Genomic DNA, 20,794 nt, shown 5'->3' with positions numbered 1-20,794 from the left:
GGACTTTTTGCCACATCCCCATCTTTTCACATATTCAGACTTTCTCAGAGGTTTTCCTTATGGGCTGAATGTTTTAAACATGGTTTCATCCAAAGATCATTTAAAAAGACAATGCTTCTGCAAAGTCTGTTTCACATGTTTTAGTTGCTTGGAAGGGTAATTATTTATACTCCTGATTTTCCTTTATTCCAAGGTGCCTTTACATTTCCCTGACACAGTAGAAGGGCCCTAATAATGCTTGTACCCACTTTAAGAACCCCTTCCTCTTCCAGAAAAAATATAAAGAAGTCTTATAGTCTTGTAAATAAGATTCGGGGCTATCTGATATTTCCACTCCAGAAAGGTCAGGTTGAAACTATAGCCCCTTCCAGGCAATTAGTATTTTGCCATTTACTTGAATGGGACCAGGTTTTCACCCTAGCACTTTTGTACATACATAGCTTAAAAACTGATAAATGTTTGGGAACAGATCCACAGCTGCTATTATTATTTTTTTATGGAAAAATTAATTTTTCTACAAAACCGTTTTCATTTAAAATGTTCAGGTTATCACTGAAAAAATCTAAATTCAACTGTTTTCCAGGTTTACACAAAATATTTTTGGTTTAAAAATGAAAAAAATTCAGACTTTGGTGATTTTTTTCTCAAAAAACATGCAAAGTATTTATTAGAAGTATTTCATTTTTTGTTAAAAAAAAAAAGATGGAAAAATTATTGCTGCCCAGTCAGGTCTATGAGCTAACACTTTATCTAATTTTCTGTATTTAACAGAAGTTTTCCATCTGTGTATGTTGGATACATGTGATGTAGTGATTATTTTTTTATTTATCATGATATTTATTTCCATCTCTATTTCCATATGTGTCATATTCATCTGTAACCACTGTACTAGAATTAATAAGATTCTCCTGCTTTAATAGTAAAAATACCTGCAGTGTCTTAGTTATCAATGCATGTGCTCACAACTTTAGGAAGACTCTGCAATATAGCAATCTCTGTAAAAGCAAATCTATTTATAAACAAACAGGAAAAAAAACTATGAGACATTCTGTATGAATTAATTACTCTGAGTGGAAAAGAAAGATCATTACTAGTTCACTACGGTACACAGTGAGAGCAACATTTGAAATAAATGTAATAGACTAACTTATAAAAGACCAGAGTGTGTGTATACTAAACAAAGAAAATGCCCAAGCCAATGCCTTTCTTCTCCACTGCATATATAGAGGAAGCAGCACCATTACTTGGAGTTGAATATGCTCACCCTAATTTTTAGTCTGATCTATGAATGTTTAAAATAAATAAGTATCTGTCCTGAAAATTAAAATATGACTTAAGTAGTAATATCACCATTCTTCTAGTGTTTTCAACTTGACATTTTTTTATTGTAGGAAGCAGAGCCGGATAGAATCTTCCGTAACCTTGTTAATTAGCTTAGCTTTTCCTGTTTGTGAATTGTCTATGAGCTGTTATTTTTTCAGAATTATTTAGAGAATATTTTCAGCTAATAATTCATTGAAATATTCAGTAGCAAAATTCCCTCTTTGTTATGGCTGAACATATAGGACCCATAGAATTGTGTCTGCTTCCTGTTTTGACAAGCATAGCTCTTAGACTCAGTTTTGCAGTACAAGTAATTACATTTAGGAAGCCAGTGTTCACTTTCCATGAATATTTTGTAATATTTGTTTGAAATTGATGGTTTTATCAATCATTTCTGTCAGAACATTTGTTTGATAGAATATAGCTGGAAAGCAAACACAACAAAAGGCATGAGCACAGGCAAAACATTCATTTATTTTATCTGTGCAAATATCCATGCAAAAAATATGTTCATTCAACTCTACTATGAACTCTTGTGACCTACAAAACTTCCTCTCTGGCAAATAACTCAAGGGAGATGTGGTAGACCTCATAATCACTAATACTAAACAAGGATGTGATAAGAATCAGGCCCTGAGACTCTCCATTAGTAGCACGTATGATACAAGCTCTAGGACAGTATTTGAGTCTGGCACTTCAGTGCAATGGTGCTCTTTACAATATACATGCCTAGTGGATATTTGTTAGAACAAAATAACCCAGTTTCCTAAAACATAATCACAACCCTAGGACCTTTTTTATTCAAGAAAAGAACAAGTTTTGCAAATTGTATGGCATTATTTTCCTAATGCTCCAACAATCTGGTTTTCCATAATAAGATACTTGGAGTATAATGGCAAAATAGCTCATTTAAATATGCCTGGAGGGATTTCTGGTGCAGATAATCTGTCAGCATTATGCACATTTCATTGCCCGCAGAAGGATCCAGGAGATGAATTTATTTTTGACATAGAAATATATTTGAGTAGGGAAACTATTGTGTTAACTTCATATTGAACAGAAAGTAGGTCCTGACTCTCAGATGGAATAAAATGGCATTGTGCTAGCAAATAAAATGAAAAACATGCCATTTTATGCTACCTGAGAATCTGACCCAGAGTTTACAATAGTGCGTCACAAAGTTCTGTTAAAAACCGTCAAAATAGATCCCAATTTTCTGATTAAGCTGCTGTTTAATTAATGGCTATCATTTTTTTTCTCTTTAAAGGACCACCTCAGAGAACAGTGTCTCCCAAACAAGAACATGAAGAACAGAAGCACGACAAAGTTACAGACAAAGGAAGCGAAAGTGGGACTTCCTGCAATGAGTTGTCCACCTCTAGTTGTGACAGCCATTCCGAGGCCAGCACTCCTCAAGAAAATGCTGCTAGCACTCAACAGCCAACAGCACACCAGCCAAATACTCTCACATTGGATCGTCCATCAAAGAAGGCCCCAGTGCAGTGGATGCCACCACCAGACAAACGCAGGAACAGTGAACTCTTTCAGACTCTCATTAGCAAGTCCAGAGAAACAAATCTTTCCAAAAAGAAGGTATGTGAGAAGCTGAGTGTTGAAGAAGAAATGAAAAAATGTATTCAAGATTTTAAAAAAATCCACATTCCAGATTACTTTCCAGAGCGCAAACGGCCATGGCAGTCTGAACTCTTACAAAAATATGGGTTATAGTTAATAGCCTCTTTCATGAAGTTTCTCTGGTGCATTTGATGTTTATTAAAGTTGCCACTATCCTACTGCGTCCTCCTTATGGTCCACTCTGCAGCCAGAGTGATTCCTGCTGCTTATTTCTTTCTGTAAACAGTGGATGTTGGATAGTACATGGTTTCTTAAAAAAAAAATAAACAAATTCAAGATGAATTTGGTCTAAACCATTTTATATTCGTAAAACAAAATGTGCATGATCAAGAATGTTGGTTTTCACACTTTAATCATCTGGGATTCATTATCATTTTGTAACTCATCAAATAAAAAACCCAATCATCAGATCACTGCTCAGTTTGTGTCATCAGTAAAAATGACTCAACCTTGCTATAGGTGAGGAGAAACAGGGTTTTAAATTTGATAAAACTGGTTACAAAACCAAATCCCAATACTCTCTCAATGTTAATGCAATAAAGCAAATACCTATTTTGCATGAGCACAATGTTACAAATAAATTACACAAGAACAAGAGGTTTGTCAGTTGCTTGGGTAAATATTTGTTTAATGCCAAGCCTATAAGCATAAAATATCTTGGGGAATTTACTTTGTTCCAGATCTGTGATTTTTTTGTGTGTACAGTGTTCTGTATGTAAGGATGGTGTAAATATGCCTTATACTGTTTCATTATCGCACCAACATTCATCTATTAGTGCTTGTCATAACTATTTCTGTGAAATGAAAACTTAACGACAGATTGTGAAAACTGGTTTGATGGTCTGAAAGTTTCTGTTATCATATTAGTCAACAAAATTGAAGAAAAATAAAAAAAGACATTAATGTATTTATTAAAAAGAACCATCTGGTAGATTTTCTTGGTTATTATTGTCTTCTTTGAGTAGATGTAAGGCTCATAGTTACAGTTTGTGCAGTGTTTCCATAACACTTCTACTCTGTTACTGAAAATACAAAAACAAAGAAAATATGTTTCAACAGTCAGTGAGTAAATGTTTGGGTACTCGAGTTTAATTGGAGTTTATAACAGAGACTCAGTAAGATCAAGAGAGCCACATTACTGATTAAAGCAAACAACCTGTTATGATAAAGATCTTAACAGGAAATACACTACCATGATACTTAAACAGAAAACAGTTCTGACTACTGTTAGAAACTCCTCTACAGGAGTCATGCAAATGATGAGGTTAGTATGAATATTCAACTGTAGAGTAGACAAAAACTAAATTTCCAAGTCAGATATGAAAATCAATAGCTTTTCCAATGTAACAAAAAATCTCTGGTTAAAACAAACATGTTTTAAATCAATAAAAATGTTGCTAGAGTTTGGAGAAGAGCTACTAAGGAATTGGCAAATGTCTATATAATTTATACAAATTCATAGTACTATCATGATAAACTTAATTATATAACTATAGTTATACAGATCTATAGATGTTCTTACAGCACAAAGAATATTCTGTTCTTAATGACCATTTCAGCTAAATTTACTAAATAAGGGCTGTAATCCTCAAGATCATCCCCATCATCTTTGATATCTTTGAGTCCTCTGATGCAGTACAGGTTGGACCTTCCTGATCCAGCACCCTCGGGACCTGAGTCATCCTGGACCAGAGGTTTGCTGGACCAGGAGAGGTCAATGCTTCCCTGCTGACTGCCCTGCTGCCAGCTGGTCTCCCAGCTCCCAAGTCTGGGACTCCCCACCCTGCTGCTGCCCTGCTAAAGTTGGACTGACTGAGAACATAAGAACATAAGAATGGCCATACTGGGTCAGACCAAAGGTCCATCCAGCCCAGTACCTGTCTGCCGACAGTGGCCAATGCCAGGTGTCCCAGAGGGAGTTAATTGAACAGGTATGTTCAAGCCATCTCTCTCCTGCCATCCATCCCCACCCTCTGACAAACAGAGGCTAGGGACACCATTCCTTACCCATACTGGCTAATAGCCATTTATGGACTTAACCTCCATAAATTTATCTAGTTCTCTTTTAAACCCTGTTATAGTCCTAGCCTTCACAACCTCCTCAGGCAAGGAGTTCCACAGATTGACTATGCGCTGTGTGAAGAAGAACTTCCTTTTATTTGTTTTAAACCTGCTGCTCATTAGTTTCATTTGGTGGCCCCTAGTTCTTATATTATGGGAACAAGTAAATAATTTTTCCTTATTCACTTTCTCCACATGATTTTATAGACCTCTATCATATCCCCCCTTAGTTACCTCTTTTCCAAGCTAAAAAGTCTCAATCACTTTAATTTCGCCTCATATGGGACCTGTTCCAAACCCCTAATCATTTTAATTGCCCTTCTCAGAACCTTTTCTAATGCCAGTATATTTTTTTTGAGATGAGGAGATCACAGCTGTTCGCAGTATTCAAGATGTGGGCATACTATGGATTTATATAAGGGCAATAAGATATTCTCCATCTTATTCTCTATCCCTTTTTTAATGATTCCTAAAATCCTGTTTGCTTTTTTGACTGCTGCTGCACACCGCGTGGATGTCTTCAGAGAACTATCCACGATGACTCCAAGATCTCTTTCCTGATTAGTTGTAGCTAAATTATCCCCCATCATTTTATATGTATAGTTGGGGTTATTTTTTCCAATGTGCATTACTTTACATTTATCCACATTACATTTCATTTGCCATTTTGTTGCCCAATCATTTAGTTTTGTGAGATCTTTTTGAAGTTCTTCACGGTCTGCTTTGGTCTTAACTTTGAGCAGTTCAGTATCGTCTGCAAACTTTGCCATCTCACTGTTTACCCCTTTCTCCAGATCATTTATGAATAAGTTGAATGGGATTGGTCCTAGGGCAGGCCCTTGGGGAACACCACTAGTTACCCCTCTCCATTCTGAAAATGTACCATTTATTCCTACCCTTTGTTTCCTGTCTTTTAACCAGTTCTCAGTCCATGAAAGGATCTTCCGTCTTATCCCATGACAACTTAATTTACATAAGAGCCTTCAGTGAGGGACCTTGTCAAAGGCTTTCTGGAAATCTAAGTATACTATATCTACTGGATCCCCCTTGTCTACATGTTTGTTGACCCCTTCAAAGAACTCTAATAGATTAGTAAGACGTGATTTCCCTTTACAGAAACCATGTTGACTTTTGCCCAACAAATTATGTTCTTCTACGTGTCTGACAATTTTATTCTTTACTATTGTTTCAACTAATAGTTAGACTTACCGTAGACTTACCGGTCTATAATTGCCGGAATCACCTCCAGAGCCCTTTTTAAATATTGGCATTACAGTAGCTATCTTCCAGTCATTGGGTACAGAAGCTAATTTAAAGGATAGGTTACAAACCGTAGTTAATAGTTCCACAATTTCACATTTGAGTTCTTTCAGAACTCTTGGGTGAATGCCATCTGGTCCCGGTGACTTGTTACTGTTAAGTTTATCAATTAATTCCAAAACCTCCTCTAATGACACTTCAATCTGTGACAAGTCCCCAGATTTGTCACCTACAAAGGATGGGTCAGGTTTGGGAATCTCCCTAACATCCTCAGCCATGAAGATTGAAGCAAAGAATTCATTTAGTTTCTCCACAATGACTATCATCTTTAAGTGCTCCTTTTCTATCTCAATCGTCCAGGGGCCCCACTGGTTGTTTAGCAGGCTTTCTGCTTCTGATGCACTTAAAAAACATTTTGTTATTACCTTTTGAGTTTTGTTATTTTGTTATTACCTTTTGAGTATTACCACCCTGCTGCCCACCCACTAAAATGAGAGTTACCAGGGGTTTCCCAGCCAGGCTTGACCAGCCACCACCAGCTCCACTGCCTCTAGGGGTTACTGGCTGGGGCTCCCTGACTGCCACTATCCAGCCACCTCTCTACCTTCAGGAGTTCCTCAGAGTTCCCTTGCTGCCAGCAGTCAGCAGTCCTGCTTGCCGCCAGCAGTCCTGCTACCACTTGGGATTTCCCAGGGTTCACTGGCCAGGACCACTCAACTGGCCCCACTGCTACTGGGGATTCCCCTGCTGGGGCCAGGATTCATAAGGACACAAGAACAGCCATACTGGGTCAGATCAAAGGTCCATCTAGACCAGTATCCTGTCTGCTGACAGTGGCCACTACCAGGGTATGTCTACACCACAGAGTTAGTTCGAACTAACGGATGTTAGTTCAAACTAACTTTCATAGGCGCTACACTAGCGCTCCGCTAGTTCAAACTTAATTCGAACTAGCGGAGCGCTTAGTTCGAAATAGGAAAACCTCATTTTACGAGGATTAAGCCTAGTTCGAACTAACTAGCCTTAATTCGAACTAGTGGGAGGCTAGCCCTCCCCAGCTTCCCCTGGTGGCCACTCTGGCCAACACCAGAGAAACTCTATTGCCCCCCTCCCGGCCCCGGCCCCGGACCCCTTAAATGGGCACGGGCTGGCTACGGTGCCCGTGCCAGGTGCAAGCCTGCCAGTACCCAGCCAGCAGACCCTGCACCTGGCACGGATCGAGCCACCCACCCAATGCCCCCCAGTCCTCCCCCTCTTCCTGGGACCAGGCTGGCGGCTCCCGGGAGCTTGCCCGGGACCGCAAGAGGCGGGCACCCGCCTGGTCTAGAGCAGACATCGTGGACCTCGTCCACGATCTCCGCACTAGGCACAGGAAAGTGGCCGTCTAGGGCAGGAGAGCTGCCAGCCTGGCCACCCAGGAGCAGGTGTGCATGAAAATCAAGGGGGTCCACTGAAACCCCCCGACCCTGAGACCTGAGCTTACAATGGACGTCCTGGGTCAGACCAAAGGTCCATCTAGCCCAGTAGCCTGTCTGTCGACAGCGGCCAACCCTAGGGACCCTGGAGGGGATGGACCGAAGACAGTGACCAAGCCATTTGTCTCATGCCATCCCTCTCCAGCCTTCCACAAACTTTGGGCAGGGAAACCACTCCTACCCCCTGGCTAATAGCACTCCATGGACCCAACCTCCATGACTTGATATCACGTCCCTTTAAACTCTGTTCTAGTTCTAGCCTTCACAGCCTCTTGCAGCAAGGAGTTCCACAGGTTGACTCTTTGCTTTGTGAAGAACAACTTTCTGTTACTAGTTTGAAGCCTGCTACCCATTCCTTTCCTTTGGTGTCCTCTAGTCCTTCTTTATGGGAACTCATGAAGAACTTTTCTGTATGCACCCTCTCCACCCAACTCCTGCTTTTAGAGACCTCTATCCTGTCCCCCCTCCGTCTCCTCTTTTCTAAGCTGAAAAGTCCCAGTCTCTTTAGCCTCTCTTCATATGGGTCCTGTTCCCAACCCCTGATCATTGTAGTTGCCTTCCCTTCTCCCACCCTCTCTCCTCCCCTCTCCCACCTCCTTTTCCCAGTCTCCCCCAGTTTTGTTCAATAAAGACAGAGTCAATGTTGGAAGAAACATTATCTTTATTTTGTACATCAAGAAAAGGGGCTAGGGAAGGGTAAGTGGAAGGAGGTGAGGGAGGAATGGGGTACGAGCCCCCGATGGGGAGGACTGGGCTGGCTCTGCGGGCTTCTGGGGGTGGAAGCTCTCCTGCAGCCCCCCAATTGCCCCCTCTCCCCAGATGGCAGCCTGTGGCAAGTGCAGCCGGTCTGATGGCCGAGTGCTGTGATGTGCCCAGTGTGGGCACTCCGGGCACTCCATGCCAGGACTGTTTTGCAAGCAGGGCACCCCTGAGAACTGTCTTTCCGGGGTGGGGGTCGGGACCCTTTAAGCGCAGCCCTCGGCTAGCCTGACACAGAATCTCCACGCTCTAAGTCCTCCTCTGATGCCCTGCCAGCACTGCTTCCATCCATCCTTAAGCCCGGTTCAGGGTCCACTTAATGTGGACATGCTAGTTCAAATTAGAAAAACGCTAATTCGAACTAGTTTTTAGTTCTAGACGCGTTAGTTCGAATTAGCTTAGTTTGAATTAAGGGGTAGACATACCCCCAGATGCCCAAGAGGAAGGGAACCCAACAGTAATCCTCACATGATCCCTTTTCTGTCATCCATTTCCAGACAGACAGAGGCTAGGGACACCATTCCTACCCATCCTGGCCAATATCCCTTGATGGATCTAGCCTAACTCTTTGGCTGCTGCCTGGCCCCGCTGCAAGGATTCCCAAGACTGAATTCCCAAGTCTGCTGCCTGGCCCTGCTGCCACCACGGTTCCTGGTCAGGTCTGCCTAGCCAACTCAGTCCCATCACAGAAGGATTTCTGGGGTTCTCTGGCTGCTGGCGGCCCTGCTGTCAGGGGTTCTCTGGCTACCTGACTCCACTGACACAGGGAGTTCCTTAGCTGGGACAGAGGCTCCCTATGCTGCCTAGCCCCGTTGATGCTGGGGTTCCCCTGCCCAGCTGCTGTCCAGCCAGGATGCCACAGTCCCTAAGTTCTCCAGGCTGGTTTCTGTTTCTAGGACTCTTTGGTCCAGCAACATCCATGGCCTTGCTGGACCACAGATGTTGCTGGACCAGAGAGTCCCAGATTTGGGAGGCTCAACCTGTAGAATCATACAGTCATAGAATTGAAGAAAATTAAGGTTGGGAGAGATCTCAGGAGGTCGCCTAGTCTAACCCCCTGCTGAAGCAGGACCAAGCCCAATTTAAATCATTCTATCCAGGGCTTTAACAAGCTAGGCCTCAGATTCTCTTCATAAGACATTCACCCCAGCCTCTACTTTTGTTGCCCTCTACTGGATTCTTTCCAAATTGTCCACACCCTGTCAGTAGTGGGGGATCCAAATCTGGATGTAATACTCCAGACATGATCTCACCAGTGCTGAATAAGGAGGAATAATCAATTTCCTTAGTCTGCTGGCAATGCTCCCACTAATTCAGCCCAATATACTGTTAGCCTTCTTGGCTACAAGGGCAAACTGTTGACTCATACTCAGTTTCTCATCCACTTTAATACCCAGGTCCTTTTCTGTAAAACTATCGCTTAGCCCATTGGTCCCAGCCTGTAGTTGTGCATGGGATTCTTCCATCCTAAGTGCAGGACTCTACACTTGTCCTTGTTGAACCTCATCAGATTTCCTTTGGTCCAATCCTCCAATTTGTCTAGGTCACTCTGGACCTTCTCCTTATCTTCTAGCATATCTGAAGTCAAAGTTTATCATGTTTGCCACTTTCCCCACCTAGACAGAGCCAGTTATTTCATCATCAAAGGCAGTTAGGTTAATCAGGCATGAATCACCCTTGGTAAATCCATATTGACTGTTCCTGATCACCACCCTCTCTGCCAAGTATTTCCAAATGGATTCCTTTAGGACCTGCTCCATGATTTTTCCATGGACTGAGGTCATTTTTATGAAAAAATGTCATACTCCTGATAACTCAGACACTTCATTCCTTTGGAAGGGGTAAATACTATGTAGACTAAGTAACTATCAAATTCAAGGTCTTTGTTATTAGCTTTAATGCACTTCTTCACTTTGGACTAGAATGTTTAAAAGCCCATCCAGCATTCCAGGATGAAGATCATGACCGAAGACTATGTGCCTGTGGCATAATGAAATGCTCTACACTAAGGGCAAAGTTCATCTGTGCGAAAGACAGATATTTCTTGTGGTCTGGTCTGGTACTGTGCAAGGAACACAAACCTCCTGACTTACTACTCCAAATGCAAGGTGAATTTCTTTGACACTGGTTTCTCTAGCGTAAATGTATACCAACATCTAATATATAAAGGAGAATGTTTGTAAGTTTGTGCGCTAATAACTTGGACACTATAAGAGCTACCACAACCAAACTTTGCATGGGATAACCTTTCATCCAGGAGAAGGTTTTAAGGTACTTTTGGGCTCAATTGGGCCTGAGCTCAAGCTGTAAAAATAAAAAGTAACCTGCCGCACTGCACTGCAGGGGCTGCCACGCCCACTCTAGGTCCTGTGCCCACTGCCTGCGGCCCCCAGTGCCATCCAGGACTCGCCCTCTGCTACCTGCGAAGTTACATAAGTGATCCTCTTCCCCCCCACCCAATGCTGGCATGCAGTGCCCCAACCGCCACACGCACAATGGCTCAGGCACCCACCCTGCCCCCCGCAGCAGCTGCAGCCTCGGGCATGAGCTGGGGCACCCCTCCTGTGTGTAACCTCCCCTCTACCCAGGGTCGCACCCCCCCCTTGGGGATGATGCATGCCTATATTTTAATCCCTATAGATATCAGTGCAAGTTTTCTACCATTCAAAAAAAGATAATGGACTACTGTTTTTCTACATTTTGTTCCTCCAGTTTCCCGAGCAACGCCTGGTAACTCCAGCTAGTGTATATAAAAAACAACCCATCAGCAGCAATACGAAGAGCATCCAATCAAAACAAACATAAAACCCTCAAAGCAAGGTTTCCAAAAAAGCCCCAAGGTGAGATTTTCAAGTGATAAGTACACACAATTGGAGCCAGATTTTCAAAGCATTTTTGAAAATCCAACTTCATTTTTTGGTGCCTACATAGGAGCAGCATTCTTGTGAAAGTCTAGCCCCAGGTATGGACTCTGATTTTTTTTTAAACCTGTCCCCAAATATCATTTATTTCATTGCAGACCTGCCACAGTTATACCAGTTGACGTGCTTGGACTATCCCCTTTGTATGACGAGTGAAGTATTCTTTATGAGGAATACTTGACTTTGGAATTCATTGTCTGCCATAAGTAAACGTGGTCAAAACTTGGAACTCATATTCTGTGGTAAATGGACATTTTGAAAAGCAATTGTATTGAACTGGAACACAAGACACATTTTTGAAATTTTCCACAAAATGAAATTTAAAAAAGTTGTTTGGGGGCAATCAACTTGTTTTATTTTTATTTCAGCTTTATTTTTATTCTATTTTTATTTTCTATTTTATGTATTCTTTTTTTCCTTTAATATTAAAATATTAAAATGTTCTATTTTATTTTCTATTTTTTATTGTATGTATTCTTTTTTACTTTATTTAATATTAAAATATTAAAATTATAATAATTGCTGAGTGATATTTAGTTTATTAGGCATTGTAATAAATATTGTCATGGATAATGAATATTTTAAATGGTAATTGGTATTCTAACTGGTATTCTGAATTCTAACAGAGTCCTGCAGGGAGCAGCTGTCAGACCAATTCTATTTAGTATTGTTATCAACAGTATAGAAAATGATTTAAAACCTTAGCTGGGACAGTTTAGTAATGACACAAAAACTGGTGTGGTAGTAAATAATAATAAGGATAGCAGGCTGTTACAGACGGATCTGAATCATGTTGTTAAATGGTCCAGCAAAATAAATTTTAATAAAAGCAAATGTGAGTTAATACATCTGGAAACCAAGAATGCAGTTATGTCTTTTGGAGGGAAACTGTTGGAAAGCATTAATTCAAAATAAAGGACATCAGGGTCCTCATAAGTATTTGCTTCAACATGAGATTTCATTGAAATGCCATGGCTAAAAGAGCTAATGGCATCTTGGATGTGTAAAAATGGAATTAGCAAGTAGAAGTAGGGATGCAATCTTGCCTCTGTAAATAGCACTAGTAAGGCAATTACTAGAATACTATGTCCAGTTGTGCTGTCCACATAAGAGGGGTGTGGTAATACTGGAGGGCCACAAAAATGGAGGGCCATAAAAATGATTCAGACTAAGACTGGAGAACATGCCTCACAAAATTTACAATGGGGATTAAGGAGCTCATCTTATTGAAAAGACAGCTGAGAGGTTGATCACAGTGTGTAGATGCTTACTCACTGAAAATATAGTGACTGGCTTCTCAGATTTGATGAGAAAAAACCATAACAAGATCCAAAGGCATTTTGCAAGGACATTTGTTTTCCTAAGTAGCTGATAAAAAGATTGGAGGAAGTTGATTAGGATTGGCCAGATCTAGTATTTTCCTCCACAAAGTCTTGATTGAGATACTACTTAACATGAACAAGGATTTCAGAATCTAACCCTATGTCTTCTGTGACAGAGTTTTATTCCATTGTTTTTAAAATTTACTTTGATGTTATGCAAATCAGTTTTAGGGCACCTAGAGGATGGGATGTGTTCCCATTTTAATGTACTTTATTAATCTAACTAGATACGGAATAGACTATGGATATGGTTGTTGCTGTAGAATTATGCATATGCCTTTAAAATGCATGAACAAAGCACATAGTGATAATTAATTTTATATGCTGTTCTTGAAGGTATATTTTTTCCTGCCCTCTTCCCCTTAACATATCTGTTTTCGAAACTGACAATTTCTTTTATTTATTGAAATACAAACTTTTATTTATAGACTCAGACAAAGATGTTAGACAAAAGGCAACATTGGCTGTAAAGTTAACCTACTGTACATACTTGATACATACTGCAAATAATTGATTCAGAAACAGAATTTGTTTAACAGACTTAAATATGACCCTTCCATTATCATTGTAGCTAGTGCAAATTATTTCCATACTTAAACTTAAGACAATTATTTTCAAAAGATGTAGTTGCTTGATGCTAATATTTTCTCTTAAATCTGGTCCTCTTTTTACTCTAGGGCAGTGTCTAGATTACATCCCTCTTTCAACAGAGGGATGTAAATTAGGCACTTCAAAATTGCAAATGAAGCCAGAATTTAAATTTCCCACGCTTCATTTACATAGTTACGTAATGGCGCTCTGCTTTTGTAGGTTTGTTTGGCCTACAAGCATGGTCTTGCTGCATGTATAACTGTAAAGAAATAAATTGCAAATTTTCATTGGTGAGGTTTATTAACCATTAGAATAACTTGTGAAGGGTTGTAGTAAATTATCTATCATTGGCATCATTGGCATCTCAAGATGAGATGCTTTTCTAAAAGATACGTTCTGGTTCAAACAGGAATTAATTCAGGAAAGACCTATGGCTTGTGTTACACAGGAGGCCAGACTAGAGGATCTTAGTTGTCACTTCTGGCCTTAATATATAAGAAATGCATATATAATCTTCTACAAGAGCAGGAAAATATAATTTGAACATATTTGATAACCTGGAGCCAAAGCTGAATCAATTCTGAGAGCTGTTTACTGCCTTCAACTCACTTCTTAGGAGGCACTCAGAAATACTGAAGAGAAATTCTCAGCACTTTGCAGGATCACAGCTCTGGTGTGTTTTTATATTGCATAAGTTTATATAGTACAGGCCATCAAGCATCTTCATTCCTTCAAGATCTGACTTGGAAAAACTTTGCAAACATTTATGTAAAAGCAATTTTGCTCCTATGTAATGTTTTCTCCAATTTTCTTCTGTTTTTCATAGTTATTAAGGACATTCTTATGACTAGTCTTTTACTTAAGGACTTATCCGTTCTGTACCTGAAATCAGAGCGTACACAGAATTAGAGCAGCAAATGATGGCAATGCGGTAATGAGTAGTTAGAAGGAAAGGGGGTACATATGGGGTGTTGCCAGACTGCACACAATCAGAACTGATAAAAGAAGACAAGACACAGCCTAAAGTCAGGTGACAGCATACTAAGAGACCAAGAAGCACTCATTCATAACAATAGTCAGCAAATACATTCAGCATGGTTCAGTCAGCTAATGCAGTGAATCGTAAAGGCATTTTTCAAAGACAAATGAACAAATGACACTAGTGACATTAGGTCTTTTATCAACACAGCTTCCTATTGGAATTTTGCTGAAATCACTAGGGTATGAACAGCTAGTCTACTATTCAGATATCAGCTTAGCAAGCAGAACCCCATATGCATGTTTCTGCACTGTAGGGCTATATCTACACTCGCGGCTTCTTGCGCAAGAATGGCCGTTCTTGCGCAAGAATCTGCAGAGCGTCCATACTGCCCACCTGCTCTTGCGCAAGGAAATTTACAGTACGGCGTGGTAAAAGAGGTCTTCTTGCACAAGAGCTATGCTATTTTTTAACAGGTGTAATTCCTCTTGAGCAGGAGCTCTTGCGCAAACTGGCAGTGTGGACGCTCGGCAAGGATTTCTTGCGCAAGAAAGCCCTATGGCTAAAATGGCCATCAGAGCTTTCTTGCACAAGAGAGCGTCCATACTGCCATGGGCGCTCTTGTGCAAAAGCACAGCTCACACATGGCGGTGTGGACATTTTATTGCACAAGACTTCTTGCACAAGAACCCTTGCGCAAAATGTTCTTGCACAAGAAGCCGCGAGTGTAGACATAGCCTTGGAGATTAGTTTTCTTTTACTTAAGAGCTATAACTTACATACACCTCATTAGATTTGCATAACTCTTTGCCCTCACATTTTAATTGGCCCCATAATCTTTAATTTGTTGTATCAGAACTATTCCCATTGAAATCAATTCTGATGTGTCAATGGGTAAAATCCTACTTTTTGTGCATTCAAATTTGTAGAAGGGGTGGACAGATATGCCCCCTGACTTCCTGTTGTTTCATCAAATTGTTCCAGCTCAATAACAGGGCCTGCAAGCAGGAGGTAGATCCGGAAGGGCTGGAGTTGCCAGCAAAAATAATGGATGATTCACAGGAGACAGCCTTGCACTTCTCTGGACGTCCATTCAACTAGAATCTAGCTCAGCAACTAACTAGAATCCATTTTCATCAATTGAACTAACTTGCAACACATCTAACCCCCAACCTGCATGCACCGCCACATATACAAGAAGTTGAAGGGAGGTACAAAAATACATTGCAATTTAAGATTAAATTAAAAGAAATAATATTTTGCTGACCAGATATTGCCCTGGCAGAAGGAGTATCTTTGGCCAAGCAACCTTCAGCTAAGTTCCATGGTAGACACTCTGGGGCACCCCACCATCCTGTCCTGTCTCTCTCAACAAAGCACAAATTTGGGATAACAGCCTGTGACCGTCCGTTAGGCCAGGCGGTTCGTTACCTCTATTCCCACACCACCTCTGTGTTCCCTCCACCCCATCCTGAGTCCTTTTAGTCAGTTTCAAAGCGCGCCAGGCGAGAGTTCGAGCTGGCATTGCGGCTGATATGATGGCTAGCGGTTTAGGCTCGAGCCAGCTCCCCGGTCAAACCACTGGGAGAGGGGGGGGGTCCGGGCCCACCCTCTCTCACGGGCCCCAGCCCAGGGCCCTAAGGTCACAGACCTGGCTGTGGTCCTGTCCAGCTGGTGGGGTTTCCACCATACCACGCCAGCCCTCTGGCAAAATCCTCTGCCCGCTCTGGGCTACTTCCTTTCCCTGCTTACGAGCCGCCAGTGGGAGCACTGTCCCCAGCTCGGGTCCCCTCTCATCTGTGGGCTCAGGAGTCCCCCTTCCGCCCATCTTCTCAGGCCTTAAAACTCCTGCCGGGCATCCCGCATCTACGCCAGGGCTCCACCCCTTGTTGGCAGGCCAACGGCGGTGACGTCAATCTATGCCTGCCCACCGTTCGCTCCTCCCCCTGGCAGCCGCATCCCCCCGGGTGGCTGATCGCGGTGAGCCCACTCGGCGGCCGCCGAACAGCCGGCACACCGCCGATATCGCACCCCTAGAGTCACCACACAGGCGTCGATCGGCAGATCTCCAATGCGGGGCAGTTCTGCCCTGTCTCATAGCCCCACAGCAAAGTAACACAGACTCTGAGAACAGCTCAGCTCTAGGAAGGCTGTCATAGGGTCTTTGACACAGCACTCAGGAGCACAGCCCCAAATGGGATCAGTATATCAGATAAATCCATTTTATTCTATATAAAAGTTTTACATAGAGAATGCTCCCTTTACCAATGAAAGAAAGAGATGCACAGTTGTTGTCTCTCCCACCCCTGGTAAAAATTATTTACAGGATTCGATCATAAACAATAGGGACTGTATTAAATATTAAAAGGATTTAATTGGTTTCAAGTTATAACACACACATCAAAGTAAGTTACTAAAAGAAAACAAAATGCACCAGCAAGGCCCAACCCTCTGAAAGAAATTGTTACAAATCGTAACATTAATGTAATGTGATCAATCATAAAGAGCCAAGAGTTTAAACTCTGGAGGTCAGTCTTCTAGCATTCGATACCCTCAGTTTTAAGCATCTGGTACTCTTAATTCTGTGAGGAGTATGGGAAACTGACAGGAACCCGTGCTCATGTTGACCTCCCGCAGTGTAGATGCTGTGGCAACTTGGCTTAAGATAAACTGATTCCAGATACACACTGTGAGCACTTTAAGCCAACCTGCCTCGTCTAATGTAGACCAGGCCTTAGGATCCACTTTTGTTTTCAAATTGCAGTATGATCAGTGGAGCTGTGTGCACATATAACACTTAAATAGGTTTTCCTGGCCTAAATACTACAGTGCTGTATGTCAGAGTGTCTTCTCAAACAATATAAGCCATATTTACTTCATATGAACCTTATCTAAAGGCAGCACATATCAGGCATTCCAACTTTCTCCTTACTCTTGTATTTAATAGTAGGATGTGTAATTGTTAGCATATAGTACCGTCTGAACTGACGACCCTCCAAAAATTCCCATTTTCCCCAACTCTATTTTAACTGCTTTTGAAGCTTAAACTACATTCTCATGTGATTTTATGTTCATATCTGATGTAAAATCATGTTAAATTTCACTCAAATAGCAACTGACAGTTTATCCTTATGGATTCAATACCATAGGCATTGAGCAATCTGGCCCTGACTCAGCAAAGCATTTAAGTATAATATGATTTAAAGCACATTAATGGTCCCTAGCTAAGGCTACTAAACTGGAGAAGCTAGTGTAGCCCTAAGGCTACAGTAATCCCTCTGGAGCTTCTACAGGGAAGAGCAGAAGGGAGATAGGAGGGAAAATGATTCTTTGTGACATCAAAGATTTGGAGGAGTCTTAAGACAGTTTAATTCTGTCCCATCAGCCCTCTTACTCTCCTCAGTGGGGAAAACCTGAGTGTCTTCCCCAGCAGACAGTTCTGTTTCCACATCTGTGCTCAGCAGTTTGCAGGACCAAACCCCAAGGATCCTGGGAAAAGTGGTTCTCCTTTCATAGGCTTTTACAACACTGGTGAAGCATGTCCAAATGGAATGCCAAAGCGACATTCACTTAAAGAATCCTTAAAAAGAATGCCAGTGTCTCTTCTATTCTGCAATGCCACATCTGTGATTGGTAGTCACTCTAAATGTGAATAAATAATTGCCTGGAAGGTGAATTTTTTTCTTCAAAGAATCAATTTAGGTTATACCTAAAAAAGGAGAGAAAACTCAAGACTTTCTGTATGAATCAGATATGAATTAAAGTATTTCCATCCATAAATGACACTTGACATTAAATAAGAAATGGTTTCAAAATGCAAAACAAACCAAAAAACAAACAAACAAATGAGTCTATATAACAGAAGCCATCCGAGTATATTAAATATGTTCAATCCATATTTGTGGTACTCTCATAAGATTATTTTCTTTAAATGTATTATTGTTAACTATTTCCTCTTTTATTCACCAATTCTTTCCATAAACTCTGCTATGACATGTCCATTTATTACACTCAGCTATGTCTAGAATAACACCCTTAGCACACCTTCTTCAGAGAGTTATCTTTGATTTGATAGTACATCTTGAATCAGAGGTGCAAATTTCTCTCTGGTGTCTGTTCTTTTGTAAGGAGAAATGTAACTTTGTTTTTACACAATGCAAGTGGTATTTCCAGAAGGGCTCAGGCCTCATTTGTTGAAGGCACTGATGCCCCAAGCTCCCATTGATATTAAAGGCAGTAAGGCATGCAAACATCTTTGGGGATCTGGGCCTGAGTGTTGGGTTAATTCTGTCACCACTGATCTCAAGGGTAAAACGACAGTGTAAGCAAATATAGGCCAACAATTGGCACTTCTGAAAATTCCATGCTGAAAGCTTAAACACAGGGGACTAGCTTCCGAAAAGGACTTAGGGCATCTAAATGCCACTTTGCATGCCTAAATACCAGAATCAGGCCCTAATGGAATTCACAGAATATTTGCAGAGTTACCACCAAGCCCCCACAGGCACCAAAACTTGCGTATTGTCTAAATCTTTGCTATAAAATCTCCCTAAGCGCCTATGTTACTGCCTCAGGGCATGCACACTGCTACTCCCTTCTAGGGTCCTAGATGCCTAAGCCTCAGAATGATACACAAATTGGGAAAAATAGGTGTTCCTCTGCCTAACTCACCCATGAGGTCCAATCATTAGGCAAACTCAGAGGGAGGAAGAGGACCTCTCTCATAAATTTAGTCCAGTGGTGAGCAAAATTGCCTGGGATGTGAGACACCTGCACTTCAGATCACTCTTCACATGAGGGGGAGACAGCATTTCAAGAGGGATCTTGTCACCTTTCACATGCATGCCCTACCCTTAGGCTCTAAGGGTATGTCTTCACTACAGCACTAATTCGAACTAACTTAATTCGAATTAGTTAATTCGAACTAAGCTAATTCGAACTAGTGCATCTAGACTTAAAAACTAGTTCAAATTAGCTTTGCTAGCATGTCCACATTGAGTGGACCCTGAACCGAAGTTAAGGCTGGCCGGAAGCAGGGCCGGCAGGACATCAGGTTAGGACTTAGAGCGTGGAGCTGCTGTCTCAGGCTAGCCGAGGGCTGGGCTTAAAGGGACCCGACCCCCGCCCCGGACAGACAATTCTCAGGGTTCCCCGCTTGCTTGTCTACCTCAATGAGGGACAGCAAAGCAGTCCTGTCTTGGAGTGCCTTGAGTGCCCACACTCGGCACATCACAGCACTCAGCCATCAGCCCAGCTGCACTTGCCGCAGGCTGCCATCCGGGGAGGAGGGGTCAAACGGGGGGTTGCAGGAGAGCTTCCACTCCGAGGAACCCGCAGAGCCACCCCAGTCCTCCCCATCAGGAGCTCGTACCCCATTCCTCTCTCACCTCTCTCCACTTACCCCTCCCTAGCCCCCCTTCCTGATGTACAAAATAAAGGACACGTGTTCAAAAATAGAAATTCTCTTTATTTAACAAAACTGGGGGGGGAGAAGGATTAACCTCTGGGGAGACTGGGAAAAGGAGGTGGGAGAGGGGAAGAGAGAGGGTGGGAGAGGGGAGGGTGAAACCTGGAAGGAGGGATCTGGAAGGGGGAAGACAGGGGAAGAAGGAGGAGGGGAAGTATCAAACTATGGTATGCCATATCTTCAGTACTGTGTACAGATGTGATCTCATCATCCCAGAAAAGATGTTTTGGCCTTGGAAAGGGTTCTGAAAAGGGCAACCAAAATGATTAGGGGTTTGGAACAGGTCCCATATGAAGAGAGGCTAAAGAGACTGGGACTTTTCAGCTTAGAAAAGAGGATCCTGAGGGGGGATATGATAGAGGTCTATAAAATCATGAGTGGTGTGGAGAGGGTGCATAAAGAAAAGTTCTTAATTAGTTCCCATAATATAAGGACGAGAGGACACCAAATGAAATTAATGGGTAGCAGGCTTCAAACTAATACAAGAAAGTTCTTCTTCACAAAGCAAATAGTCAACCTGTGAAACTCCTTGCCACAGGAGGCTGTGAAGGTTAGAACTATAACCGGGTTTAAAGAGAAGTTAGATCAAGTCATGGAGGTTGGGTCCATGGAGTGGTATTAGCCAGGGGGTAGGAATGGTGTCCCTGGCCTCTGTCTGTGGAAGGCTGGAGATGGATGGCACGAGACAAATCACTTGGTCATTGTCTTTGGTCCATCCCCTCCAGGGTATCTAGTGTTGGCCGCCGTCAGCAGACAGACTACTGGGCTAGATGGACCTTTGGTCTGACCCAGTACAGCCATTCTTATGTTCTTATGTTCTAAGCTCAGGGCTCAGGGTCGAGGGTCTCACTGGACCATCTTGATTTTCATGCAAACCTGTTCCTGGGTTTGCATGTGGCCTTTGGTGGCCAGGCTGGCAGCTATCTTTCCCTAGACGGCCA

At 42.1% G+C, this 20,794-nt stretch overlaps 2 protein-coding genes across 2 annotated transcripts in view; one reads left to right on the top strand and one right to left on the bottom strand.

The window, feature by feature from the left end:
- The window catches only part of KCTD8 (potassium channel tetramerization domain containing 8), a 179,156-nt gene extending 175,219 nt beyond the window's left edge, over nt 1-3,937 (top strand). The window contains exon 2 of the mRNA XM_006111922.5: nt 2,591-3,937. Within this exon, the coding sequence (XP_006111984.2) occupies nt 2,591-3,051 (461 nt within the window). The 3' untranslated portion in view covers nt 3,052-3,937. The remainder of the gene's footprint in view (nt 1-2,590) is intronic.
- The window catches only part of GUF1 (GTP binding elongation factor GUF1), a 658,241-nt gene that overhangs the window by 332,672 nt on the left and 304,775 nt on the right, over nt 1-20,794 (bottom strand). The window lies entirely within an intron of this gene.

This window comes from Pelodiscus sinensis, chromosome 4, assembly GCF_052426305.1.
Source record: "Pelodiscus sinensis isolate ZL-2025 chromosome 4, ASM5242630v1, whole genome shotgun sequence".
Taxonomy (NCBI): domain Eukaryota; kingdom Metazoa; phylum Chordata; order Testudines; family Trionychidae; genus Pelodiscus; species Pelodiscus sinensis.
Note: the sequence above shows the minus strand (reverse complement) of the source record. Positions and strands in the feature narration are given on the sequence as shown.